The 27,798-nt window shown below is 41.9% G+C and overlaps 3 protein-coding genes and 1 pseudogene across 3 annotated transcripts; all 4 read left to right on the top strand.

The window, feature by feature from the left end:
- Positions 1-1,184: 1,184 nt before the first annotated feature.
- LOC146457804 (uncharacterized) lies at positions 1,185-2,015 on the top strand. Its single transcript, XM_085091549.1, has one exon. It carries the CDS (start codon positions 1,185-1,187, stop codon positions 2,013-2,015), a length of 831 nt encoding a protein of 276 aa, XP_084947675.1.
- Positions 2,016-2,779: 764 nt separating this feature from the next.
- LOC146457803 (uncharacterized) lies at positions 2,780-6,253 on the top strand. The gene is made up of 2 exons (XM_085091548.1): positions 2,780-2,875; positions 2,939-6,253. Exons 1-2 carry the CDS (start codon positions 2,780-2,782, stop codon positions 6,251-6,253), a joined length of 3,411 nt encoding a protein of 1,136 aa, XP_084947674.1.
- A 9,542-nt stretch (positions 6,254-15,795) lies between these two features.
- Positions 15,796-17,125, top strand: LOC146457802 (uncharacterized). Its single transcript, XM_085091547.1, has 2 exons — positions 15,796-15,949; positions 16,074-17,125. Exons 1-2 carry the CDS (start codon positions 15,796-15,798, stop codon positions 17,123-17,125), a joined length of 1,206 nt encoding a protein of 401 aa, XP_084947673.1.
- Positions 17,126-21,212: 4,087 nt separating this feature from the next.
- Positions 21,213-21,939, top strand: LOC146457801 (uncharacterized; annotated as a pseudogene).
- The last annotated feature ends 5,859 nt before the right edge of the window (positions 21,940-27,798 follow it).

Here is a 27,798-nt window from a genome sequence, read left to right as displayed (position 1 = left end):
CAAAGGAACCAAGCTATGTTGGTCGGTGTTACCTCGGTCAGTTGCCAAATGATGGCCAGATTAGACCAGTTCGGTCAAGCGAAATTAATCCAAGCAGTAATATCCCTGATTTGGAAGAAATAATTTACACTAATTATAGATCTGTTGATAACTAAGGATTTGGAAAAACATTTCAGAATAAGCAGCGATATTTAAACATGACGTTTCGGCATAATATAATAAGATTATAATAAGATTGGTAACATTACATAAAGAAAGGAAGGTGTGAAAATTACATTAGAATAAAACGAGATGGAGTAAAACAAAAGAATTTAATTTTGCACATTCTAAACGATGCCTGCAACATCGTCGTCCTACCAAAACAATTGTCATCCAAGGCTCGCCAGTGAGAAAGCAAGAAGGATACACTGTAGATCCAACTGGATACATAAAGATCATCTTCTGGGGCAACCATGCCGATGCAACAACACTACAATCTACCTACTTCTTTAACCAAGTGAGAGTCAAGGTGTCACAAAATTAAAGATATCTACATATACCTAAACAAGAGAAAGAATGTAACATCACACTGGTTGAACCCTTCAAGGAGATGTTACCCACCATTGATGAGGTGTCTAACACTGATGATGTAATTGCAACAATCCTCGGAGTAAGCAATATCAGCAAATACAGATCATGTTGTTCTTGTGCCAAAAGGGTGACCGTCAAAGGAAACCTGGCATTTTGTCAAAATTGCAAAATGTCTCAAAAGTCGAGTGCTTGTCGTAAACAATGGAGCCTAAGAATGTACATTGCAAACAGCAACAAGCCATCTATATGCATCTATATGTGTTGTCGAAAGACAATTTAGTGTAATCGTTTTGATGTTAGTCTCGAGTAGGAAACCGGAAGTGACGTTGACATTATCGTGAATTGTTGTACCCCCCTCTAGCGAGAGTAGAATTGTAGCATGTACTTGTAGGACGAGAGTGTTTTCATCAGAGCTAGAGTTTGTAGTAGCAGTCAAAGTTGTACTTGTTTTGTGCTGGAAACGTTTTAGATCGGGCGAAATAAACGTGAGACAACGGAAGGAAACGGTGTGGTTAATGTGTTGGATTTGGAGATCAAACATGGTGACCCCAACGTGACCTTACCGTTCGCCTAGAGTGTTGTTCGTTGCCGTTTGATGCCATCGCTGGATCAAAATGAAGCCGAAACAAATTGACCAGCTGAAAAGAGCTCACAGTGGGTTGAGAGGTTGGATGACCAGAGATTTGGATGCTGTTAGGAACATCATTGACTCCGACTCGCCTGATGTCTCTAGAGTGGAGGAAAAGCTCGATTCGATAACTACGAGACTGCACAAAGCAGAGGATCTTCAGATGGAGATCGAAAAACTCTTGAACGATGACTCTGATGTGCGGGAAGAAGTTGACGCTCAAGGACCTTGGTTCGACATGGTAACAGATCGCATTCATGTTTTAAAATTGTGGTTAAAAGAAAGACAAAAGCAGAATACAAGTGAAAAGCCTGAAAAGTTCGAGTACATCATGCCAGAGACAAAACATACTTCATGTACGCCTAAAATGAAATTACCGAAAACTGACCTCAGAAAATTCTCGGGCAAGGTGTTGGATTGGCCAGAATTCTGGGACATTTTCAGGGTATCCATACATGACAACCCTGAAATACCTACTGTCCAGAAGTTTGTGTACTTGAAGTCCCTGCTGACTGATGAAGCAGCGGGATATGTTGCAAACATTAAGACTGAAGAGGCGAACTATGAAATTGCTGTGGAACGCCTGAAATCACGTTATGGCAAAGATGAAATACAAAGAAACCGACTTATGACGAAGCTGGCAGACATGAAATCACTTGATCAGTCAAACAAGGCTATGAGGGATGCAGTGGATGAACTTTGTGCAACTGTGAGAGCACTTGAAGTTCAAGGAGTGACTACTGAACAATATGGAGCTCTTTTGATGCCGTTGATTGAATCAAAACTCCCCAGGGATTGGAGATTGGAGTGGGCCTGAGAAAAAGCTGGTTTAGCAAAGGAAAATGTAGGATTCTCGAAAATGCTAGGGTTTCTGGAGCGGGAATTGGACATTTGAGAGAGTGCAGACCCATCTGTGGAGAGAGAGCTGCCTTTCAAACATCACCACCCCTGTGGAAAAAGAAAAACCTGTATTTTCAACTGCTTCTGGTTTAATGGCTAAACCTGTAACTTGTACCCTCTGCAAGGGTCAACACACCCCTAAACAGTGTACTGTACCTATGTCAGTAGAGGACCGATTCAAAAAGCTGAGAGAAGCGAGAGCCTGTTTTCGTTGTGGTAGAAGTGGACATCGAATGAGTGCATGTAGGTTTAGAAAACCTTGCCAGTGTGGACGTGGATCACACATCCCACAGCTGTGTAAGACTGGTGGAGTAAAGGTTCAAGACACCCAGAGACAGCCTACAGTGACCCCACCAAGCAACACACCAAGTCACCCAAGTTGGAATCCAGTTGCCCCTATGTACCCTCAACCGGTACCCAGAGTCAAGTGCCACCTTCGTCCCGACCTCCACAAGAGGCAATGATGTCATCTGCAAGGAATGCTGATTTTAAAACAACAGGAGTTATGATGAGAACTGTGTGTGTTGTTATTGGGAATGTGGTTGTAAGAGCTCTATGTGATACTGGGGCAACTTTTACGATGATGTCATCTCAGTTGGCTGCAAGTGTGCCGAAGAGAGTTGTTGGAAAACGTCATTTGCGGATTGAGACGCTTAGGGCTATGATACCATTGTTACAGGAATGACGTGGAAATTGGGAAATGGTCTCAAGGGAACACCGACAATCTTCGGGTGGATTCTTCATGGTGGCAGCGGATCTCATCCTGCTGCAGGTGTGGTAGCGAGAGCTAATGCCCATGCATTTAGAGCCACTGTTCATGAACAATTGCAGAACTTCTAGACTTTGGACCACCTTGGTGTTGTGCAAGAGGAGGTGTTGGAACCAGACTTAGAGCTGGAGGCGAAGAATGCTGTTCAGCGCGACGAATCTGGGAAGTATGTTGTGTCGTGGCCTTGGAAACCTCAAGCCCGAAAGAATTTAGCACTTAACAAGGCCCTCTGTGAAACAAGGCTTCGTCGCATGGCTAAAAAGATGACACCTGAAGAGTACACAGCATATCAGTTAAAAACTCTCCTCGAAGAGGGGCATATCGAGCCATTGCCAAACGACTGCGTTCCCCAGTCATATCTTCCACATAGAGGAGTTGTTAAGCTTGATCGGGAGACAACTAAACTGCGCATTGTACATGATGCCTCAGCTAAGTCTGAGGGTGGCCTTTCTCTCAACGATGCCCTTGAGAAAGGACCAAACCGTTTACCACTGTTGTGGGGCATACTTCTCCGTTTCCCTATAGGCAAGGTTGGCGTTGTGGGTGATCTCGAAAAGGCTTTTCTACAGCTGTCGCTCCATGATGAAGACCGGAATGTTTGTTGTTTCTTGTGGCTTAACCCGCAAGGAGAGATTGAGGTGTATAGATACAAGAAGGTTTTCTTCGGTGCCAAATCCTCACCATTTCTGCTTCAAGTAGTCCTGAAACAGCATCTCGAGAGTTTCATCAGCAAATCAGAAATGGCTTCCCAACTTCTTCGCAATCTTTACATGGAGAACACTGAAAAGGCAAGGGAATTCTGGCATGAGGCGGTGCGCATCTTTAAAGATGGTGGCTTCAACCTACAAAAATTTCGGTCCAATGATGGAGATCTTCTCCGTGAGTTTTCAGACAGCCAAGTACAACAAATACACAAAGTACTTGGGGTAAGCTGGGACTTAAACTCTGATGAACTTCTCCCACTTGTTGACGTGGAAGATATTGTGCCCAAGAAACTTACGAAGAGAGAAGTATTGTCCTGTCTGTCTAAGATTTACGACCCGTGCGGGCTGGTGAGCCCGGTTGTCACGCCCCTAAAGATAATTGTCCAGGACTGTTGGAAAGAGAAGCTCGGACGGGATGAGGAAGTCAGTCTCGATCTCCGAAGGCGTGTTGAAGAAGTGTTGAAAGGATTCTCTGGTGGAAATCATCTGAGAGTTAGCCGATGGTTAGGAATCACACCCTCTCAGTACAAGGACACAAGAGTGTCGCTTCACGTTTTCACTGACGCCTCCTCCAGAGCCTATGCAGCTGCAGCCTATCTTCGTGTAGCAGACATTGAAGGAAACGTAACAGTGAATCTTGTGGCTTCGAAGTGCCGACTTGCTCCACCGGATGGAGACACGATACCTCGTCTTGAACTTCTTGGTGCCTTACTAGGAGCTCGACTTCTCAATTCACTAAGATTAGAGTACAATGAGGTGCTCAAGATAGATGATGAATTCCTTTGGACAGATTCTAGTGTTGCTCTTGCATGGATTAACCAGGGACCGTGTGTGGGTGGAGTGTTTGTGGCTAACCGAGTGGAGGAGATTACGGCTGTTGGTGGAGTGTGGTCATGGGTTCCCACAAATGAAAATCCTGCAGACTTACCTACTCGAGGTATGACAGTCACCCAGTTGTCTGGCTCTAAGATTTGGTGGAATGGCCCCGAATGGTTGAAACGACCTGAGACAGAGTGGCCGAAGCATTCAAAGAATGAAACAGGGAAAGCATTGCTGATGATGGCCGTAACGGACAATAAGGAACCTATGTATGTTGAGGACATTGTTGATACCCCCAGGACAAGCAAGTACCTTCGAACATTGAGAAGCGTGGCATGGATGCTACGTTGGCACAGGTCTACTGGAAACAGTCAAGCCATGCTATCCTTAGAGGAGTTGAACTGTGCTAAAACGGTTATTTTGAAGCAAGTGCAGAGAAAATTTTTCTCGAGGGAGTTAAAGTCGCTGGAAAATGGCCAACCTGTTCGGCGTCAGTCTTGTCTAATATCTTTACATCCGTTCTTGGAAGGTGGATTAATAAGGATGGGTGGCCGTTTGCAACAAGTGGACGCAACCTTTGATGAGCTTCATCCTGTCCTTGTAAAGAAGTGTGGTGTCATCGACCAGTTAGTACTTCACATTCATGAACAAATGCAACATGCGGGTTCTGCAACAGTTATCTCGGAACTGAGGCGCCAAAGGATTTGGATCCTGCGCTCAAAGAAGTCGGTCTCATCAGTTATACGGAAGTGTAGGAAATGCAGCAGGTTTTTAGCTGCTCCGGCATCTGAACAGACGCCCCCGCTCCCTCTATGTCGTGTGACCTGGAAGCGTCCCTTTGAAACTACTGGTATGGATCTAGGAGGACCCCTATACTTGAAGGATAACAGCAAGGTCTGGTTCGTTTTGTTCACCTGCATGTCAGTAAGAGCCATCCATTTAGAACTTGTGACGTCGTTGTCTACAGAAGCGTTGATACAGGCACTGCAGAGATTTATGAACAGACGAGGTGTCCCTCAGTTATGCATAAGTGATCATGGATCAAACTTTGTGGCGGCAGCTAAGTGGGTGAGAGAGAAAAATCTTGACATGAAGTGGCAGTTTGTGGTTGAACGTGGACCTTGGTGGGGAGGAGCCTGGGAGAGGTTAGTGGGCATTGTCAAAGGACTCCTATGTCGCTCGTTAGGTCACGCCGTTCTTTCCTGGGAGGAACTAGTAACTGCTCTAACTGAAGTAGAAAAAGTCATCAACTGCCGGCCTATCACTTACTTGTGGGAGTCAGCTAATCCTGATGGTGGTGTTCCTATCCCTTTGTGCCCTAAACAGTTCCTGTTGCCACCCCGAGGAGACTTCGAGGAAGAAGAAAGAGAACTGAACCTCTCTGACGAATTTCGACAAAGAAGAAAGTGGCTGTCCTCCATGAATGACCTTTGGAGGAAAGAATACTTGCATCAAGTGCTAGGTTCACAAGGAGAAGTTTGGAAGACTCTACCGAATCCTTTGAAAGTCGGAGAGGTTGTCCTTGTAGCTGACGACAGAGAAAAGCGTCTTAATTGGAAGATGGGGGTTGGTCGACAGCTCATTATTGGTCGAGGTGGAAGATGTCGTGCTGCTATTGTACAGGTGAAATTGGGTATGCTGACACGACCAGTTCGCAAACTTTACAAATTGGAGATTTGTGCCGAATCTGACAATCTCCCGCCCATCACAAGGCTACCAGAGGATACTGATAAGGATGACGAGATATTAGACAGTGAGGCCGATATGACAGACGGTGAAGAAGAAGCTGAACATGAAGTCCCCATGCCACAAAGGACTCGGAGTGGAAGAGAGATTGTCCGTCCAAGTCGCTTTAGAGACTGAGTTGCAACTTACTAACGCAAGTTGCGAGGTGGAGGATGTCGAAAGCTGAACAATTTAGTGTAATCGTTTTGTTATTAGTCTCGAGTAGGAAACCGGAAGTGACGTTGACATTATCATGAATTGTTGTTCCCCCCTCTAGCGAGAGTAGAATTGTAGCATGTACTTGTAGGACGAGAGTGTTTTCATCAGAGCTAGAGTTTGTAGTAGCCGTCAAAGTTGTACTTGTTTCGTGCTGGAAACGTTTTAGATCGGGCGAAATAAACGTGAGACAACGGAAGGAAACGGTGTGGTTAATGTGTTGGATTTGGAGATCAAACAGTGTACACTGACACTGCAACAAAGCTGTTAACCATATGCTATTTAGAGGAAACATCATCCAAAGATTAAATCACTGAAGCTGTCTTGCAGCTCAATACTGTGAAACTTTGCTATGACAGGCAATCTCACAAACTCATTGATAAAGAAAAAAATTGACATTTAGCATGCATGGCTATTTTCAATGCAGTACGTAAGCTGACTGGAATTTGTCAAGCTGCCATTCAGTTATTCCAGTTTTAAATACTTCAAAAAAGTGAACACAAATCACTTAAGATTAAACTTGCTTCGTTAATTGTTGTGTTATTGTTATTCAAGTTCAAGCCGTACATTAGCTGAATGAAATTTTTCATGCTCACATTCAGTTATTTGAGTTTTGAGACAAAAAGAAGTAGACACAAATCACTTTAGATTCAGTTGTTCCAAAATCAAAGGTTTGAACACGCCAAAACAAAACAAAAAAGGGAATGAACCATCACATTGGTTGAACCCTTCAAGGAGAAGTTTCAAGCGGGGATTCAGTTATTCCAGTTTTAACTACTTCAAAAAAGTGAATGCAAATCACTTTAGACTCATCTGGCTTTTAAATTGTTTTGTTATTGTCATGGATGGATCCAATCATTTTTAAAAGGGGGGTTGTCAGTTGGCGTAACTCCCTGTCGGGCTACATGTAAGGGAGTGTGTTACACCATGTAAATTTGAAAATGCACATCCTAAAATAAAGCATTTCTAGCATTTCAACTGCTCATAGTGGGGCTTGAAAACCCCCTCAACTCTCCCCCTGGATCCCCCCCTGACTGTTATTCAAGTGAGTACTTCAGAAAGGTGAATACAAATTCCTTTAGATTCATCTTGTTTCTTAATTGCTAAAAAATGAATTGATATGTTATTGTTATTTCAGTTAACACTTTGTACTTCACAGAAGTGAATACAAATCAGTTTAGGTTCACCTTCTTTATTTATTCTCATGCATTGATATTAGTGAGACATGTGACATCAATTTTGTTTATTAAATTGTTTCACACAGACACGAGACTTCATGTAGTTTTCTTTTCTCTTAGATGAACAGCAGTTTTCACTTGCGTGTCAGCACTTTCGCTTATTACTTTAATTCGGCTTTTAACACACTTCAGAAAATGCTACACCCAAATAAAAAAATAACAACAAATATTCAAATTGAGACAAACATGAAAGGGTGCACGATTTTGCCAAATTTGTTCCATTTAAGGTGTCAAATGCACTCTATAATCTTTGATTACATACCACTTATTAACCAAGAGTGAGGTGATTACAGGGAAATCTCAGACCGAGGCCTTGATGTGAGGTCAAAACATCAAGGCCAAGGTCTGAGATTTCCTTGTAATGACCGAACGGACTAGGTTAATAAATTATTTATTATATTGCCTTTTTAGCACTCTTCATAAAAAGAATGTCACTTGTGAAATTTTCGTGGCTAGTCTGACGCGGCGTTTCGTCTTGGCCAAGAGACTCTTCAGAGACCTTAAGAATTTGTAGGCAAACTCGTTGAGCATCGCGCTCAAAGTCCCGTTCGCAAATTCAAGATGTTAGCAGTCTGGCCATTTATCGCAGAAGGATTCCCAACCGCACGTACACGAGTTGAAATTTATACAATAATAATTTGCGAACGGGACTTTGAGCACGATGCTCAACGAGTTTGCCTACAAATTCTAAAGGTCTCTGAAGAGTCTCTTGGCCGAGACGAAACGCCGCGTCAGACTAGCCACGAACATTTCACAAGTGACATTTTTTTAATTCTTTATTGTATAAATTTCAACTCGTGTACGTGCGGTTGGGAATCCTTCTGCGATAGAGGGCCAGACTGCTAACATCTTGAATTTGCGAACGGGACTTTGAGCACGATGCTCAACGAGTTTGCCTACAGATTCTAAAGGTCTCTGAAGAGTCTCTTGGCCGAGACGAAACGCCGCGTCGGACTAGCCACGAACATTTCACAAGTGACATTTTTTCAATTCTTTATTGTATAAATTTCAACTCGTGTACGTGCGGTTGGGAATCCTTCTGCGATAGAGGGCCAGACTGCTAACATCTTGAATTTGCGAACGGGACTTTGAGCGCGATGCTCAACGAGTTTGCCTACAGATTCTAAAGGTCTCTGAAGAGTCTCTTGGCCGAGACGAAACGCCGCGTCAGACTAGCCACGAACATTTCACAAGTGACATTTTTTCAATTCTTTATTGTATAAATTTCATAAAAAGAATACAATAAAAACACCGGAAGTAATTTTCCACATTCGCTTGTGCGGGCAAGAGAGCATTCGAGGTTGGTCATGTTGAAACGCAGACCATGCAGACTGCAGACTGTGCACACTGTGCAGACCGTGCAGACTGAGTGTTATTTTTTTTTACTTGCACCTTAATTTTTCTTGTGATTTTCTCATTTTTCAGCCATGGCCATTACAGGTACACATATTAATGTGTTCCGAAGTTTTTTTCGAAGGGCTGAAAATGGCACAAGTTGGGTATAATTGGAAAGGCACTGTGGCTCCCGTGTTGATTAAATAAAAAAGCGTCTAGGTTCTCTTCTAAGAACCTCTGTAAATTTTTTTCCTTGCATCATGTTATTGCCGAATGTAACTTGATACATGTAATGGAATTTGGTTGCCTAGCACGTGGCCAAAATCTTGCCAGTGTTTTCAGCATGGCAATTCCTTTCTACACAGAGCCCGTTTCGCGCTTATCACACACGGAAATCTGTCTTTTGTGGTCTTGATATCTTCAATTCTACAGATTTATTCATCATCTCGTTTCATTTTGTTTCATTTCAAAAAATACAGCAAGCCTCACGGCAAGCGTGTTTTTAAAGTTTTAAAACAATGAGCTAGGTCATACATGCTAATGAGTCTGACTAGACGCACGTCTGCAGATTTTTAGACGCATATACGCGTCCGCAGCAGACGTGTTTTAACGGTATGTTTACGCGTATGTTTAATTCAATAACGGAATCAGACAGAAATCTCTGGATACTTCTCTACAGTCCCGTCAAACTACGTGGCTCGTATTCATCCCCATAGGTTTACCGTAAGTCTTTAAAGAACTTTCCCAGGAGGTGGTCAAGTTCTTTCAATGGTAAGTCCAAAATCTGAACATTTGTCTTGTTTATCTCGCCAAGAAAACGGAAAAAACACTTCATATAACTTGACATTTTTTTCACAGTGTTTTCACTTTTCTGTTCTTGAACAAACGTTTGTATCTTCTCTTGACTATTACAGAAATTTTCGTCTTTGTGAGTGATAACTTTCCTCGTGTTGTTTTGCTCACTTTTGCCCTGTTCTTCGTCCTTTGGAAAATAAAACTCGCTCTCGCTATGGCTCTCTTCGTCACTCATACTAAAGAAGTATCTGTATGCTAGTTTTTCTTTCAGTTATTGAAAATATAGTTGTACTTTGTCCATATTTTTTGTTGTTTTCGCTCACGTGCTCGTACCTTTTACTCACAACTCAAAAGAGCTGTTGAGCCGAGAAAAGTTTTCATAATGCCCGGTCATTACAAGAAAATCTTGCCCGCTTAGCAGCCAATCAGAGTGCGCGTACTATTGTAGCCATATAATAACACTATTTAAAAGATCTAATCCATTTATTAAGGACACTAACCAGTTCCCATTTATTTGATTGGCCTTTTTTGATCAGACCATAGTTACTTGTCCTTAGTTGCAATGTTTATTCGTATTTTTCTCGATTTGATTGGTCTTGTAATCGGACCTTTTAGCGTCCCCACGCGCATATAAAAGCGGCTGTAGCGTCTCTTTTTGCCAGAGAGTCACCTATGATAGTATTGAAGTTTGGTTTGCGTTGTCTTGAATCCTTGCAATTGGCACAAGTGGGACCGATATGTGAGTAATTCTTTATTTTTGTTAAGTTAGATTTTATTATGGGCGAATGTACGCAAATGGATTATTGTACAATCAACCACAAGAGGGATTAATTGCTTCATAGTCGCAAAAGGCGTCAATTGGATGGAAACGCATTTATCAGGAAGAAACGCCCACTAAGTTTTAAGTTAGAGAGTGCTAGGCTCTAAATTAGTTCCTAATATTATTCTAGAGCACGACTGTTGATTGAAACTTGATTAGTTTTAAGGAACTTTTATGCTAGTTAATTGTTTATGTAATTGTGAAAGCCGCATTATCGTCGCTAGGACCTAGTTTTGATTGCGCGTCTATTTCGTCTTAATTAGTAGAGTTTCGTATTTTATTTCAGTTTACGGTCGTTTGGTCGTTTTAGTTGGTCGATTTGGCATTTTGGTCTCTCTGTACTATTGGTCATTTTTGTTGGAATACATGTAAATCACCGTTAGACATCAACTTTGGTTCTCCGTGGTTCTTGACCTTTTGAGTTTTACGACCCAGAAAGTAGTCCCTAAATGCTTCGCCGCGACACGACTTCAAATCTTGAACTTTTGGATCATTTGAACTTTCCTGTCAGTCGCCGCAAGCGCCACAGTAAAATATCAATGTCCGAGTAAAACATCGTTGCTACATTCCACCAATGGTTATCAACAGCCCTTGAACTTTGTTTTGTGGATAAAAAATGAGTGTTGTCAGTTCACCGGATAGCCTTGCATTCTTCCGTAATCAAATGTTATCAGATCCGGATATTGACGCGTCAAAACAAACACATCCGCCGCCGAAAAGCATAGCAGGCATCGATCCAGGCACCTTCGTGAAATCTAAAACCTCAGGCCGAAAAAAGAAAATGACCGGAAAGGGGAAGGCGTATCAGCTGGAACTAAACTTTGCTAATCGGAATTCCGCCTACAAGGTACTGAAGGAACAGATTGAAATTATTAATGCCATTCGTGATTTGCCTGAGACCGAAATAGAACAGTAAGAAACAGAAAGGGATCACTTGGATCAATTGAAAGATGAATTCACTGACGCTCATAGAGAGTACGATAATTTGTTGGAATCGGAACTAGAAAGGGAGGTTTCATATCGATGGTTTGACACGCGCGATCGAGAGTATTTTGAGTGTAGGATTAGTCTCTGAATGCATCCAGGCACTGGAAAGAAAACCTGTACCCACGCCATCTGTGAAGTCAAGTCACAGTAGGAAGTACAGATTGTCTGACGGGTCCAGAATAAGTTCCTCATCCACAAAACACCTTAGTCTAGCTTTGGTTGATGCAGCAGCAAAATCGGCAAAGTTACAGGCCGAAATTGAATTTCTGGAAAGGGAAAAGGAACTGAGGTGATTACAACTCGAAAGGGATCTAGCAATTGCAAATGCGGAGGAATTGGCAATAAAAAGAATTCTCGAAGATGAAAAACTGCCGAGCGATAAAGAGGAAACTAGTGTAAAAAAGGAAATGAAGTCAGAGTTGAATTAGGAAAACATCAAACAAGAAAGAAGCTTTTCCCTTCATCCGTATGCCCCCCGTTCGTTCCAAACAATTCTCCTGTTTGTTCTCCCAAACCTTTGAAAGTCGCGCCTGTAATCGCGCCGCAAAGCCAAAGTCATGACATAAGCACAGCTCTGCAGGAGATCGTAAACCTTTAAGCAAAGCAAACAGAGTTAAACTCATAAATTATCAATCAGCAGAAAATTAGCCACCTTCCTGTAAAAGAGCCGCCTGCGTTCTCCGGAGATCCATTCAAGTATCTAGCCTTCGTGACCGCCTTCGATGCTATTATCTCCACTAATGTACCTCTGGACAGAGATAGACTCTTCTTTTTAGACAAGTACACCAAAGGCAAAGCGAATGACGTGGTGAAAGGCTTCTTACCCATGAGTTCAGATAGTCCCTACAAAGAAGCCCGCAAGTTGCTAGACCATCGCTTTGGAATTCCTAACCATGTAGCCGAGGCCTATAAGTCTAGTCTCAAAAGCTGGCCACAGATCAATGATGGAGACAGTGGTGCTATTCAGGCCGTTTCAGATTTCCTCGTTCGTTGTGAAGAAGCAATGAAAACGATGCAGTCCATGGGGGACCTCGATTCAACTCAAACCCTCCTTCAGATCAGCGCCAAACTGCCTTCCTACTCCGGTGTGAAGTGGTCCCGACACGCCCATGAAGCTCAGACAAAATTGAAGAAAATCGTTACCTTCAGCGACTTCGTGAAGTTTGTAAGAGTGGAATCAGCATTTTCTCTCCGGATGCGCTAAAGAGGGAGAAAAGGAAAAATGTAGGAGGATACCAGGTTGGACGGATTTTCGGACCGAACAACATAGGTAGCAACAGGCCAAGCGTAAGTTCGTTCGCCACATCAACCACTCGCACTCACAGTGCGCCAAGTCGGAGTACACTAAGTCACAGCCCGGCCATGCCTGCAAAGTCGCCGATCCATCAATCAGAGCAGTCGTCCTTCCCATATGTGTAATGGTCAGCACGTTCTCACCAAGCGCAGCAAGTTTTTGAAGAGTTCCGTAAAGGAACGCGATGAAATTATTCTTAAGTGTCTCTGTTACGGCTGTTTTGAGAAGGGTCACTTGTCAGCGGGCTCTCCAAATAGATTCACCTGAAAAGAATGCGGAGGACGTCATCACACACTCATGCATCGCGGGAGACCTATGTCAAGCGACAATCCACAGTCCGACTCCAGGCCGCAAGCTTCTCAGCAAGCCTCTAGTAGCAGGGAAACGCCAAGTGAAAGCCAACCGGTTGCAAGAGAGTCCGCAAACTCTAACGCAACAAGCGTAGCGCACAACTCAGTCGCAGACTCCGCTAGCATCATAACCAACTGTTGAATAGTTCAAGTTGTGCTGTTCCATAAGGATAATCCAGACAAGGAAGTCAAGGTGTACGCACTCCTGGATGATCCAAGTGACACGACATTCGTCACCACACAAGTGCAACATGAACTCGGCATAGAAGGTGTTGAAACTAGTTTGAATTTGAGCACCATGCTTGGTCGCGAGACATTATCCGTATGAAGAGTTGAAGGCTTGATAGTGCAGCGTCTCGACAAACGAGCCCAAGTTGAACTACCAAAGGCGTATGCTAGACAAAGTATTCCGTCCAGACGAGATCAAATTCCGACACCGGAGATAGTCGAAAAGTGGCCACACCTTCACAAGCCAAGAGATAAGATTCCGCCATTTGAAGAAGGTTTAGAAATCACCCTGCTGATCGGTTGTAACTGTCCGAAGGCAATCAAACCAAAGGAAGTCATTCAGGGCAAGAGCGAAGAGCCCTACGCAGTTCAAACCTTGCTAGGATGGAGTATCATGGGACCTGTCACGACGTCAAACACCCCCCTTGGAGATCACGCCCTAAATTCGACTTGTCATCGCATATTGGCGAAGGAAATCGTTCCGGGATCACCCGACAGTCAACTAAGTTTTGTTTTCAACGGGAAAACAAAGGAAATAGTAAATCCATCTGCGATCAGTCAAATATTTGAACTTGATTTCATCGAACATAACAACACACAGAGGCATGGTTTATCCAAAGAAGATAGAAAGTTTCTGCAAATTGCTGAGGAAAGGATCCATCAGTGCGAAGACGGGCACTACAAGCTTCCACTGCCTTTGAAGAATGAAGATATTGAACGACCAAACAATAGGGATGCAGCGCTTCGCCGCCTCAATCAGCTTAAAAGACGGTTTGAAACAAGAAACAACCAGAAATACCGCAAAGACTATGTGGAATTTATGAAGATGATGAAGATGATAGACAGTGGATACGCCATAAAGGTGCCAAAAATAGAGGATGTATGCAGTGTCCAACAAGAAAGGAAGCGCAGTGTTTGGTACATTCCGCACCATGGTGTCTATCACCCAAAGAAACCAAACAAAATCCGTGTTGTGTTTGACTGCGCCACAGCATTTGAAAATGAATCATTGCACAAGCATCTGCTTCAAGGCCCTGACTTGACAAACAACCTGACTGGCGTACTAATGAGATTCCGCCGTGAGTACGTTGCGTTCATGTGTGATATAGAGGGTATGTTCCATCAAGTCAGAGTAAACGAAGAACAGAGGGATTTGTTACACTTTCTCTGGTTGGAGGATGGCGATACCACTAAAGATCCTCACGAGTACAGGATGACTGTGCACTTGTTTGGAGCTACCTCGTCGCCGGGCTGCGCTAACTTCGCGTTGAAGTCAACTGCGAACGACTACGAGAATGGGTTTGGTCCTGCTGCTGCAAACTTCCTTCACAACGACTTCTATGTTGACAACAGTCTAAAGTCTGTTCCCTCAGTCAGTGAAGCAGTAGAGCTGGCTGCGAATGTCAAGCAGATGTGCAGCAAAGGAGGTTTTCGTCTCCACAAGTTTGTTTCAAATAGAAAAGAAGTCATTAGAAGATAACCTGAGTCAGACCGAGCAGATGGCGTTAAAGCATTAGACTTGGACCTCGATTCGCCTCCCTTAGAGCGTGCACTTGGTGTTCAGTGGTGCGTTGAGACTGACTGCTTTAAGTTTACCATCGTGTTGCAAGACAAGCCATGCACTAAACGAGGGATACTTTCGGCTGTGAGCTCAATATTCGATCCTCTTAGATTGGTTGCTCCACTCTTGTTAGAAGGGAACTCAATCCTTCAGGAGCTGTGCTGCCTTGACGTAAAATGGGATGATCCGATACCAGAGGATGTGAAGGTTAGGTGGACGAAGTGGAAAGCAGAGTTGCTGCAACTACGGAGCATTTTAATCCCTAGATGTTACAAGCCAGAAAATTTTGGCTGTGCAGTGGGAACAGAACTCCACCATTTCTCAGATGCGAGCGTTAAAGGCTATGGTCAATGCAGTTACTTGCGCCTGATTGATGAAAACCAGAGAATTCACTGCTCCTTTGTCATGGGCAAGTCTAGAGTGGCGCCACTGAAACCAGTAACCATACCGAGGTTGGAGCTAACTGCCACTGTGTGCTCAGTAAAGATTAACCAACAGCTGCGTCAGGAGTTGCAACATCAAATTGATCAAGAATATTTCTGGACGGACAGCCAAGTGGTACTTGGTTATATCAGCAACGAGAGCAGACGATTTCATGTGTTCGTTGCGAACAGAGTACAAGACATCCAGGACAACACTTCCACTGAGCGATGTAACTACATCGAGTCTTAACTGAATCCAGCAGACGAGGCTTCGCAAAGGAAGGAAGGCACAAGAACTGTTGGATTCCCGATGGATCACTGGACCAGCTTTCCTGTGGGAGAAGGAAAACCAGTGGCCAACTAGTAACCGAAAGGATACAAAGGCCAGTATTGAGCTTAAGCAAGACGATCCTGAAGTTAAGAAATCTGTCGCCATGGCAACCACGCAGATTGAACAGACAGATTCAGAGAAGACAAACCTTGCAGAGAGAGTAAAGTATTTCTCTAACTGGCATCGTGCCAAACGAGCAGTCGCTCTGTGTCTACGCTACGTCAAGAGCTTACGAGATTGCGTGCGCAAGAAACAAAGTGACAATGAAGAAATATGATCGTTGAAGGTCAGCGATTTGAAAAGCACAGAGTGCGAAATCATTCGCGCAGTGCAGAAAATTACATTCATTCATACAAATTACATTCCGTGCCAAACGAGCAGTCGCTCTGTGTCTACGCTACGTCAAGAGCTTACGAGATTGCGTGCGCAAGAAACAAAGTGACAATGAAGGAATACGATCGTTGAAGGTCAGCGATTTGAAAAGCACAGAGTGCGAAATCATTCGCGCAGTGCAGAAAATTACATTCAAGGAGGAGCTATCAACCTTAAAGAAGATAAAGCAGGAAAATGTAGAACCCAGCAGTAGAGTCTTCGACCAGGAGAGGAAGGCAAACATGAAAGCATCTAGCTCGCTCTACAAGCTTGATTCATTTATAGATGCGGACGGAATGTTACAGGTGGGTGGTTGTCTCAAACGTGCGAGCCTGTCTGATGACGTAAAGTTTCCTATTATCTTACCACGAGATAGCCACATCGCGATGCTGATTGTAAAATATTTTCACGAGCGCACGAGACATCAAGGCAAAGGCATGACTCTTAACGAGATCCAATCGAAGGGGTTTTGGGTGATCAACAGATCATCAGTTGTCGCCAGCGTGATTGCGTCCAGTGTCAAGTGTCAGAAACTGCGTGGAGCTTTACAGGAACAAAGGATGTCAGACCTGCCTGAAGATCGCCTTGAAGCTACTCCGCCCTTCACTTACTGTGCTGTAGACTATTTTGGCCCCTTTATTGTAAAGGACGGCCGTAAGGAGCTTAAACGCTACGGCGTCCTCTTCACGTGTATGGCATCGAGAGCTATACATCTTGAAACCGCCAATTCCCTCGAGACGGATGCATTTATCAATGCCTTAAGAAGATTCATCAGTGCTAGAGGTCCCATCCGTCAGCTAAGGAGCGACCAAGGAACAAACTTCGTAGGAGCTAGAAGGGAACTCACCCAAGCCTTAGCAGAGATGGATCAGGAAAAGATTAAAGCCAAGCTGCTGGAGGAGCAATGTGATTGGTTCTCCTTCAAAATGAATGTTCCAGCAGCAAGCCATATGGGAGGAGTTTGGGAGCGCCAAATTAAATCAGTGCGCAACGTCCTCTCATCTCTTTTGCAAAATAATGGAGAGCAGTTAGGACTCTCATGTGTGAAGCGGAGGCGATAGTCAATAGTCGCCCGCTCACAGTCAACCAGCTTGCTAATCCAGATTCACCAAGACCTTGGACCCCTAACCATTTGCTGACCATGAAGTCAAGGGTCGTTCTCGCTCCACCAGGTACGTTCCAGCCAGCAGACATGTTTTGTAGAAAACGTCGGAGGCGTGTTCAGCATCTAGCAAACGAGTTTTGGACTCGCTGGAGAAAGGAGTTCCTTCTCACCTTACATTCACGGCAGAAATGGATACGCCCTCAGAGTAATTTGCTGAGTGATGACGACGTCATAGTGAAGGATGAAAATCAACCTCAAAGAGCCTGGCAGCTAGCACATGTGTCAGCTGTCTACCCCAGCCCTGATGGACAAGTACGCAAGGTCCAAGTAGCTCTTGCGGACAGCTGTTTGCATGCATGGACAACAAGGGCAAGCGGACTGGCCCAGTGCGGTATCTGGAGCGACCAGTGCACAAGCTAGTGTTGCTGATGTCAAGTAAGAACTGAATGACAATATCCGGGGTAGCCGCGGAGCCTCAACAAGCATTTGAACTGAACTGTAAATAGAACTTGATTTTAGTTAACACTTGAACCTTGATATGAACATTCCAAACACTGATAATTTAATATGATTTAGTTTTGTGAAATATATCATTTCAGGGGAGCCATGTTAAGGACACTAACCAGTTCCCATTTATTTGATTGGCCTTTTTTGATCAGACTGTAGTTACTTGTCCTTAGTTGCAATGTTTATTCGTATTTTTCTCGATTTGATTGGTCTTGTAATCGGACCTTTTAGCGTCCCCACGCGCATATAAAAGCAGCTGTAGTGTCTCTTTTTGCCAGAGAGTCACCTACGATAGTATTGAAGTTTGGTTTGCATTGTCTTGAATCCTTGCAATTAGCACAAGTGGGACCGATATGTGAGTAACCTTTTATTTTTGTTAAGTTAGATTTCATTATGGGCGAATGTACGCAAATGGATTATTGTACAATCAACCACAAGAGGGATTAATTGCTTCATAGTCGCAAAAGGCGTCAATTGGATGGAAACGCATTTATCAGGAAGGAACGCCCACTAAGTTTTAAGTTAGAGAGTGCTAGGCCCTAAATTAGTTCCTAATATTATTCTAGAGCACGACTGTTGATTGAAACTCGATTAGTTTTAAGGTAATTTATGCTAGTTAATTGTTTATGTAATTGTGAAAGCCGCATTATCGTCGCTAGGACCTAGTTTTGATTGGGCATCTATTTCGTCTTAATTAGTAGAATTTCGTTGTATTGTATTTCAGTTTACGGTCGTTTGGTCGTTTTAGTTGGTCGATTTGGCATTTTGGTCTTTCTGTGCTAATGGTCATTTTTGTTGGAATAAATCACCGTTAACCGTAAACTTTGGTTCTCCGTGGTTCTTGACCTTTTGAGTTTTACGACCCATAAAGTAGTCCCTAAATGCTTCGCCGCAACACAAATTGAAATCTTGAACTTTTGGATCATTTGAACTTTCCTGTCAGTCGCCCCAAGCGCCACACCATTTCTTAATATTTTCTCATTAAGATCTCATGAAAATTTGTGACAAGATCTTTTTAGAATTCTTGTTAAGATCTTAAGAATTAACTCACAAGAATCTTGTTAAGATCTTACTATAAATAAAAAATAAGATCTTAAACAGATTTTGAAAAGAATTTACCGATTTCTTAATGTTTACTTATTAAAATCTTAATCGAAATTTGTACCAAGGTCTTACAATTATTCTGATCTCACTGCCTTACAATAATCTTGGTAAGGTCTTAGCATAAATAATTAAAAATAAGATCTTTTAAAAAGTTCTTATGAAGATCTTGTAAAACAAAAACATAAAATTCTTAATGAGATGTTATTTCAATTCTTGATTAAGATCTCATATCTTAATAGCAAGAATCTCGACAGGCTCTAAGAATAAATAAACATGCCAGCAAGACTCTCACGCTGACTGTGATGATCTCTCTACTTTAATTGTTATTAACAACAAAATTTAGTTTGTTGCGACATCTTGTACATCTTAACACTATTTTCTTCAGTCTCCTGCAATGTAGACGTGTGTTTTTAAACAAAGGCTTAAAAGATGTGACTGCTACTTACAAACCTTCTTTGATAAACTTCAACTCCATTTAATTCCAAAAAGAACAACAGTGCTTTGCATCATAATTCCTACGACTTTTATGCATAATGCTAGCTTTTAAAATGAGCAGGAAACATGGGAAAACGTGGAATCACAGCAACACTGGCAGCAATCTTGGATTTCATTTACACTAGGAAGACTGAGCACCATTTTGGTCAGCAGATATGCCACTGCAGGTAAAGAGAAAGACCGTTTCATGTTAGATTTTAGGCGGACTCAAGTATACAGCACTCTGGATTTTGCCTCTGTTCAGTTAAAAAAATGATGGCTTCAAGCAGCAAACTGTGGACAACCACTTTTTAGAAAGAGGTTTCAACACCAATCATTTTGTGAATGACTGCATGAAAATGTGTGATCATCCACGCGCAAATTACAGACAGCAGACAACGTATATGCGCTTCTTGATTGTTGAGGTGGTCATTCCCTTGGACAGCCCACCTGAAAATGTCAGTAGCTGTCATTTTAAAGAAGAAGTACAAGTTAGTATCCAAGGCATCTTTTTAAACCACTTTGTGGCGCAAGTTTATTAAATGCAATTTTATTTTTCCTATTTAGTGCATGAGATGTTGATCCACCAGGTCTCCCAATCACATAGGCCTTATAACTGTACCATGCTTTATAACTGATTATAAAACAGCCAGGGTCAAGCAAGCACTGTGATTGGTCAAACTGAGTTCTGTGTAACTCCACAATGCACGAAACATACGTAATGGTACATATGCACAGAGCACAGTCAGATCTTTTGCCTGTGAAAATCTGAGAAATTCAGCGACAGACCGCCATTATGGCCAAGCAATTTCCCTTGTTTGACTGCGGTTTCGAGCTTCTTAATAGGAACTTTTAGCACCAACGGTTTTGTGGATGGCTACGGGAACCGGAAATAAATTCAAACACTTTTGCGCACGCGCGAGTGTCACCTTCGTTTTTCCGCCGCCGTAGTGGGCTTCTCTAGTATGGCAAACAGAGTAGTTTGACGTAGTATGCACTACGGGAGTTTTTGGCGAGTTTGTTTTACATTTCAATCGATTTTTTGTGTTTCCGTTGAAAAAAGTAAATTCTTCTATCTTTAATTATATTTTTAGGCCAGCTTTTTTAAGAATTGGTGTAATATTTGGCTTTATTTACGTTTTTTTCCACAGGCACTTTTGAGACACGTTGCTCGAACATGTCCCAAGTAAGTTTGTTTACGTCATTTTGCTTTTCTTTTCGATTCCCGTTTGATATTAGATGTTAACACTCTTTATCTAAACTACTTCCCAATGTTTGAGAGAAAGCTCTTCATTCATGACGTTTTATTGCAAAAATTGGGTGTAGACAAATCTGGACCCCCCCTTCTGGATCCCTTTCTGGACCCCCTTCTGGATCCCCTTCTGGACCCCTCAGAATTTCGGAAAAAATAAAATAAAATTATTAAAATACATAAGAAAATCTACACCCGCAAAAATTGTTCCATTGTTTATGATTATTTTCATTCACCTGAGATCTAAAAGAGTTTAAAAGCTCATAATCTCTTTTAAAACTTCCAGATGCTTGTCAACTCCAACTAGCAACAAAATAAAACCAAATAAGTATTTGAGGATGCTGAGCGTGAAAATGGGCTGTGTTTATTGAAGGATATCCCCCTTTTTCTGTATGCTTTTACTGGCTACTGCCTTAAACAAGTGTTAAAAAGATCATCAGAAATGAAACCGAAAAAACCTAGAGCAGCATTAGCCACATGCAGTCCTCTGAATCCTTGACTGCTCATTTTTATTTGAACGTAATTATAAAAATTGATTTAGGCCTGATTGGATTAAAAATGCATCCCTGTTTGTTTTTTCCTGGTGAAATTTTAAGCATTATTTTCAATTATTTAATAATTTATACACTATTTCGAGGCATCTTGAATTCCAGAATAGCTGCAATGCTTATATTCATGTCTGATCATTTTGCCTCACTGTAGGGCTGCAATGGAGTGGAGTGATGACCATGATGTGGTGCTTTGTAGGGGGATACTGTACAAGGACCCTTTCCAATTTACGAAGGGCAGTCCCGACAGGGGTGAAATGTGGTCTAAGATGGCAAGGTCACTCAATAGCTGTACAGAGTTAAAGTTCAACGTAAAGCAGAGATCAGTCAGGGAGAGGTTTACACTATCACAATCTAAGTACAAAAAATAAACAGAAAGGATGAGGCAGGTAGCGGAACATCAAGACAAATGTCAGAATTAGACCAGTTATTGGAAGAAATAACTGAGAAAGAAAGATAGTGAACAGTGTAGGACTGCTGTTAATGCCAAGAAAGATGACCAAGACAGGGAAAAGGCAGAAAACATCAGAAAGACTGCAATGGAAAGGGTAAGCCAGACTAAGAAAAGACAAGAAGAGGGAGAAGAAACAGTGAGCACTAAGCGAAGGCATAGAAGTGGAGATGACACTGCAGGATACCTCAGAGAAAAAAGCAAGACAGAAAGAAAGGTACGAGACCAAGAAATAGAACTGAAAAGGGCACAGGTGGCACTGCAGCAACAACAGGCAGCACAAGGCCAGGCCCAGATGCAGGAGATGATGAGGGTAATACAACAACAGCAGAGTCAGAGCATGACAGCCCTTGCTAGTGCAACAACTACAACAACAACAACAACAACAACAGTTTATGAGTCTCATGCAAAGCTTTCTTGAAAAGCCACAGTAGCCATGATGTTGCCAATTGTCATTTTCATCATTGCTTTTAAATACCATTCAGTGTGAAATATGTCATGTTAAAATGAGAAGTTAGGGAGCTATACTGTTTATTTGAGTCTCAAACCTTGCATAATATGTATTGAAAAAAAAAAATACTTATCGCAAGATTTTAACATATGCCATTTTCAATTGCTGGATTTTTAATAGTTATACTGGTTTGAACAAGTTGAGTTAGCCTTGATATTGTATTCCTAGAGCCTACGGAAGCATTGCTGTTTATTACAGATGAGTGGGTTGAGCCTCATGACTGCTCAGCAATTTGAGGAAATGTTGCTATGGCCCTTTTTGGCTTGGCATGAAGTTTCAGCTGATTGAATAATGTGTCCCCTAGAAGGGCTATTTGAGTCTAGTTTGATCACTTTTGTCAACATCAAAGACTATATACTGGGAACTCGGTTAACAGGTTTGTTCTTTGGCCATGTATGTGATGCAGTCAGATAGTGGCCATGATGTATTTGGGGATAATCGTAAATAAACCATTAATGAGAATCCTACACATAAGGAGCTTCTGTTTGTTTCTTTATTTATATATACAAATTTATTGTTTTCTGTGGATGGCAAAAAATAGCCCAGTTTGCATGTAGTGAAGACAATGACAATTTTTAGCCTTATCATCTGGTGTCTCTGTTTTCTGGGCTTTCAGGCTTCCTGTGGCATGTGAAAACCCATGTTTCAGGTTGGTTCTATTTTCTTTGTTAATTAAGATGCCTATGGAGGAGGCTAGGCTATTGCTTCTAAATGAAGAGATAATGGTTCACCTACAGAGTGAGATGGAACTGGACTATTTATTTTTTCATGAACACTCAACTTTTGTAAACAGAGGTACAACACATAAGAATCAAAAAGAGGAATATTATTGTAGCTTTACTAAACCCAGCTTCTCTGCAGTTCTAAAAGAGAGAGAACCTTTAGATAACTGGTTTGGGTTAATACTGGCACAGTACACCTTTTAAAAATGACCCAGAACGAAACTTCCAGGCTGTAGCTGAATGGTTTTTACCACCCTTTTAAATGATTTGATTGGAAAGTTAGCATACAGAAAGCCTTATTTACAGAAACTACATTGCCGAGGTTTTATGTTTCACTTAAAATTCACGCAAAATAATCCTGAATGTGAGGAGGATCCAGTTACAAAAACTGGGAGGTTTGATTGCCATAGAGGCAAGTAAGTGCATTTCTTAAAATACCAGACACCATATATAATTTTCCAATGCTACTTAGCTCTATTTTGAAATTCTTTTTTTAAAGTCAAGGAATTTAAAATAATTGGCTATGTCCCCAAATAACCATTCTTGACTTCATTCATACTTTTATTGTAAGCAAGCATTTGGGGAGTGAACCCAACACCCTGTCGAAAAGGGGCTTGGAAGTGTACCCATAAAGGGTAGACGGGGTTACCATACACACAGAGTGGTTGGCCTGCAGGGGATATTGCATGATGTTGCAACTTGGGAAGCAATCCTCATTCTCTCGGCATCCCCGCATCATGTTTTCTTCCTTCTGAAAAAGGAAAAAAAAGGTAGGTACCCTCTACATGTTCAAGGCCTTCAAGCAGTCTGATTGGGAAATTCTATCGCTAAAGGGATTGGGAATGACATTGCCTAGCACAGTAAACCTCCCTGAGTGAAATAATTTAATTCGTTTTTTTTTTTTGTTTGTTTCAGGCTTATCATTTCTGATATATTTTTTTACATAATTCTACTTTATATTATACACGAGACATTCCATTGGACACACACCCTGGGTGCCAGCGGTTCTTTTTTCATTATATTTTTTTTAATGGGCCTCTGGAACCTTGGTATTGGCCACGTTTCAGTGTATGAGATTCCTAGCCATTTTATCCAGTGACAGACATTTATGTTTGACATTTTAACGAGAGAGTAAATCAGATTCTTACCAACTGGACCATATAAATAGGCAATAAGACCATTTGGGCTGGCTACAGCCTGGAATTTTAAGCTATGTACTGTCTTGTGCCTGTTATATAGGATTCGTTGATTTGTTCCTGGTCTGGCTATGGGGCGCACTGTCCTGTCAATAAGTCCAAAACAGTTATTAAGAGGTACTCCATGTTGATGTATACTGTCAGCATAAGTTTGCAGGGCAGGTGGATTCAATACAGCCAGATTCCAATTGGCTATTCGTCAATGATGGGGGGCGTAAACGAAGTCCACAACACAGTTTGTAGCTTGGCACAGTACCGATTAAGGTTGTTGTACGCAGGTATGTCAGCCTCTTCAGCAGTATGCATAGTGCTTCCATTCCTCTGACAACACTTCTTTGGTCCAAGATAAACTGGTAACCTTATAACAGAAGTGTAAAGATAAGTTCCGCTGTATTTAATAATTACAACCGCATGCTAAATGCCAAAATTAAGAATCTCGAGGAGCAAGGCAAGGAGCAGCACAAAGAAGCCATTCCTGTTGCCAATTTAAAGAAATTAAAGGAAGGCCTAGTTTTGCGCATGACAAATCCATGGTCTTTGCTGAGGAATGTTTGGTTCCATGCAGTTCTCGACTGGTGCCGAGGAGGAAGAGAAGGGCAGCAGAACTTGAAACCATCAAGTTTTCAGTTTGCCGTGGATGAAGAAGGGAAGCCTTATATCACCATGACCCACAACGAGTCGCCCAGGAATCATCCCGGTGGGCTTCCCAACACGGCAACCTTCTAGAAAACAGCTAGCAAGTACGAGACCAACAGCGATACCGATGGTTATCGAGCTCCGAGGTTGTATCTGTCTAAGTTGAATGCAAAGTGAAAAGCTCTCTTACAGCCTCCTCGACGCGACTGGACTGAAGAAAACGGCGCTGTGCAAACCCTCTGGTACGAAAATCGCCCGGTCAGTGTTAACACTCTGGGCAGTATGATGAAAGAGATCAGCGAAAAAGCAGTGCTGTCCACCGTCAACATAAATCCGTTCTTCAGGTCTTAGGTTCGACTCCTGATAGTAGCACTCGGATTTCTTTTTTCCGAGTATGCCTGTGTCACTTTCTTGAATAATACATCATTCACAAATCATTGTGTTCGGGTAACAGCGATAACCTTTACGTTAGAAGCCGCTTGGGAGATCCGCACATTTGCCACATTTAAGGCCACAGAAACCCAAACAGTCTCCAACATTACAATTCCCGGCCATCATCAACTCAGCCCAGAAAGTGCATTGATGTTCTGTCATCTGCTCTAACAGGATCCATTCAGACAACACAGATGTAGCAGATGTCTTCCCAGCAATTCCAGTCCGTTTTTTCTCTACAACAAGAGAAATGTCATCCACAGTTGTAAAATCACACTGATCAACATCCTCCAACACCGCGGTGATGCTGGGTGGCATGTTCAATTCAATCCACATAAGTGAAGTATTTGAACTTTTGAAGAGAATCCTAAGCTTGCTGTTTAGCTTTTTCGAGAACTTTTCACTTCAAATGATTCTCGTCACATGTGAACGATACCAAACGTTTTTCACTGGTTTTCTGTCAAATTTTGAACCAATAATATTGGGTCTAACGTGTAACGTGATGTTGATTCATTAAAATTCGCACTTCTCTGAGGAGTTGCGATTGTTTATATTTTATAAACAAATAAAAGAAATAAGAAACTTGTTCCTCGTGCATTGTTGAATTAATGAGAAGTGCAACATTAACAACAGGAGGAATAATGGCTCATTCTCTGTGCCTTCACAGAAATAAGAAATGAATGACATTGAGAAAGTCTACTTAGGGTAGAGCCTGAACATTTAAATAGGGCACGTTACAGTTTACATTAGCAGATTTAAAGGTAGAAACATGCACATAAGAATCGTGCAGAGTTATCAATTCCACTGGCGTTTACAACAGTCATTACAATATGAATGAAACAAGAAAATAATCTCAAAACAGAAGTGGCTATGCTAGGGTGAAAATTTCTCCAAATCTTGTTCTCGGAAGTCGATTTCAAACATGTTGTGCGAATACCCATTCACCCACTTAGTATGATACCAGGCCTTGGACAGCAAGAAAATGATGGCTATAAAAAATGAGTTGAATTCATATATAAAGCAATTTTAATCTACCGGCTGTCATTTTCCCTCAGCCTGCATTATAACAGCCACCTCCACTATAACAACTTCATAAGATATTGCATACATTTGTCATTCCTTTGGCAATTTTTTGGGTTTTCTCAAATCTCTCCCTCAGTCAGACTTGGACATAATAAGAGAGCTAGACCTTTTGTTGGCTGGGTGTTCCTTTAAGCAATATGCTACACAAATTAGGACTAATAGAAACTTATTTTGTAAAGAACAATTTTGCTTTCTTTTTATTATTTTTAGGTTTCACTTTTGTACATTTTCCCCTTTAAGCAGGGGAAAACTCGGATCATGCTTGGGCAGCCGTGGTAAAATCAATTAACTGCAAGTGCAGGGGATATCGCCATGGCAAATATACCATGTAGCACGAAAATTTTGCACGAGTTTTATTTTGTGGATTGGCGATTTTTTTTGTAGTTCTTGGGAACAAATTTTTGCGGTTTGAGAATGCTTGAAATTTCTGCTGGGAACTAATTTTTGCAATGCTCTGGTTCAAGTAGAATATTTAAGTGGAAGAAACCTGAATATTTTCAACTTTTATTGTACGGTCAATTGAGTCACAGTTCACTCTAGTTACATATTAGAGACATATCAATGTAATACCTTACTGCGCCACAGGACTGAACAACAGCAAAACAAAAAGTCTACCCTACCATGCACAGTCAAACACTGTTTTGTTAATATGGTTTGCCACGACGCTATTACCGTATATTATTTTATAAGAAAGCAGTATGAATGTTTGAATTACCATGGCTGAAACCTTTCTAGGCATACAGAGGGCCTTTCGAGTGAAAGATGTACTTTGACACCTAACTGGGAGCGGCCTGCTAAAATGCAAACTATGCCCTATTGTAACGCAATAAGACAGACTCAGTTGAGAATTGGAGACCTATCTCTTTGCTAAATGTTGATGCTAAGATAATGTCCAAAGTTATCCCTGCCAGAATGAAAGAGGTTTTGCCAAATGTAATTCAAACTGGGTATTTCAAAGACCGATACATAGGCGAAACTGTTAGGTCTATCTTTGATACCATGGAACTCACAGATGCTGAAAACATTCCTGGCCTTTTAATATTTATTGATTTTCAAAAAGCCTTCGATACGATACCCTAGAATGGGACTTTCTTCATAAATGCTTTGAAGCCTTCAACTTTGGACATGATTTTAAAAATTGGGTCAGGCTACTCTATAAAAACATTCAAAGCTTTGTTATAAATAATGGTACTGCCTCAGATTATTTTACCCTTAAACGTGGTGTCAGGCAAGGTGATCCACTTTCCCCTAATCTTTTTGTTTTAGCTGTTGAAACCCTCGCAACTGCTATTTGAAACAATGTTAAAATTAAAGGTATAAAAGCAGGGAATGAAGCGACAAAAGTACGACACAAAAGTAGTTCTCTCAGATGTCAATTCGGCCCTTGTCCTTTTTCAATTTTTGGAACACTCTGAGATTCTATCAGGCCTGAAAGTTAACAATTCAAAAACAGAGGTATTATGGATTGGCGCGTTAAAGAAAAATGACACAAAACCCCTTGGCATCAAATGGCCAAACGAACCAATAAAGGCCTTGGGAGTCTTCTTCACCAAAACAAAACACTGCTATGACAGCACACTGCTGTCGTAACTGCCAATATCAACGACTGTGAATGTGTAGTTTGCATCACCTCCAGCATGAAGAACGATGCTAAAGAAACCCTTGTAGTTGTAGCAAAAGGACCCACTTTTAATGGGACATTGCATGGCAACG

Source organism: Pavona decussata, unplaced genomic scaffold (genome assembly GCF_977016875.1).
Source record: "Pavona decussata unplaced genomic scaffold, jaPavDecu1.1 SCAFFOLD_237, whole genome shotgun sequence".
Taxonomy (NCBI): domain Eukaryota; kingdom Metazoa; phylum Cnidaria; class Anthozoa; order Scleractinia; family Agariciidae; genus Pavona; species Pavona decussata.
The sequence above is the reverse complement of the archived record's forward strand: the minus strand, read 5'-3'. Positions and strand labels throughout refer to the sequence as shown.